This window comes from Trichechus manatus, unplaced genomic scaffold (genome assembly GCF_000243295.1).
Source record: "Trichechus manatus latirostris isolate Lorelei unplaced genomic scaffold, TriManLat1.0 scaffold00027, whole genome shotgun sequence".
Taxonomy (NCBI): Eukaryota; Metazoa; Chordata; class Mammalia; order Sirenia; family Trichechidae; genus Trichechus; species Trichechus manatus.
This window is the reverse complement of record NW_004443963.1, coordinates 15413862-15414834: the sequence shown is the minus strand read 5'-3', so window position 1 is coordinate 15414834 and position 973 is coordinate 15413862. Positions and strand designations below refer to the sequence as shown.

At 56.8% G+C, this 973-nt stretch overlaps 1 protein-coding gene across 1 annotated transcript in view; it reads left to right on the top strand.

Annotated features, from left to right (window-relative positions):
- The window catches only part of TMPRSS6 (transmembrane serine protease 6), a 40704-nt gene that overhangs the window by 36977 nt on the left and 2754 nt on the right, over nt 1-973 (top strand). The window contains exon 15 of the mRNA XM_004374031.1: nt 890-971. Coding sequence (XP_004374088.1) covers nt 890-971 — 82 coding nt within the window. The remainder of the gene's footprint in view (nt 1-889; nt 972-973) is intronic.

Sequence of the window (973 nt, the reverse complement as noted above, 5' to 3'; positions counted from 1 at the left end):
GGGGATGTAGTCTCCTCAGCCCAAGGCGCAGGACACGCTCTTCTCCCCTTACACCTAGAGTCAGGCAGCATGGCCTCTCCATACCCCAGCTAATCCCCAGCTGCTGTCGAGTCCGCACTTCCACCATCACCTGGATCACTCTGGTGGCCCACAGGCCACTCCCTTTTGCATCCTCTGCCTGGGTGCCATCTAACCATGTCACTCTGTACCTCCATCCCTTGCTCGCCACTGCCCTCGAGGGAAAGAAAGACCTGAACACCACCCAGGCATCCGGGTCCGAGAGTTCAGAATGGGCTGTGTCCAAAGTGTTCAGGAAAAAAGAAACACCTGTTGAGTGCCGGCACCGTGCTGGTTCTTTATACGTTGTTGTTGTTTTGGGGGGCTGTTGAGTCAATTCCGACTCGTAGCGCCCTATATGACAAAGCAGAACTGCCCCATAGGGTTTCCTAGGCTGTAATCTTTACAGGAGCAGATGGCCAGGTCTTTTCTCCCACTGGACGGCTGGTGGATTCGAACAGCTCATCTTTCGGGTAGCAGCCAAGCGCTTAACCACTGCGCCACCAGGGCTCCTTAGTTCTTTACATACACGGTCTTACTGAATTTTCCCAGGAACTTATGAGTAGAAACTGCTAGTCCCATTTAATAGAGAAGGAGACTGAGGCACACACCTACGTAGGGAGAGATGAAGCTGGGGTTGGACCCCATGGCAGGCTGACTTTGGGCACACGCTCTGATCATGACGCCACCAGTTGCGAAGACAGCTTCCCAGCCGAGGAAGGCGTGGGTGTGGAGGAGGGGAGATGATGTCCCAGGAGGGGAAGGTGGCTATCACAAAGGCCCCCACAGCAGGAGAGGCAGCCTCTGAGCGAGGACTGCCTCCCGCCCCCAGCATGGCCTCGCCGGCGCTGTGGACCGTGTTCCTGGGCAAGGTGTGGCAGAGCTCGCGCTGGCCTGGGGAGGTGTCCTTCAAGGT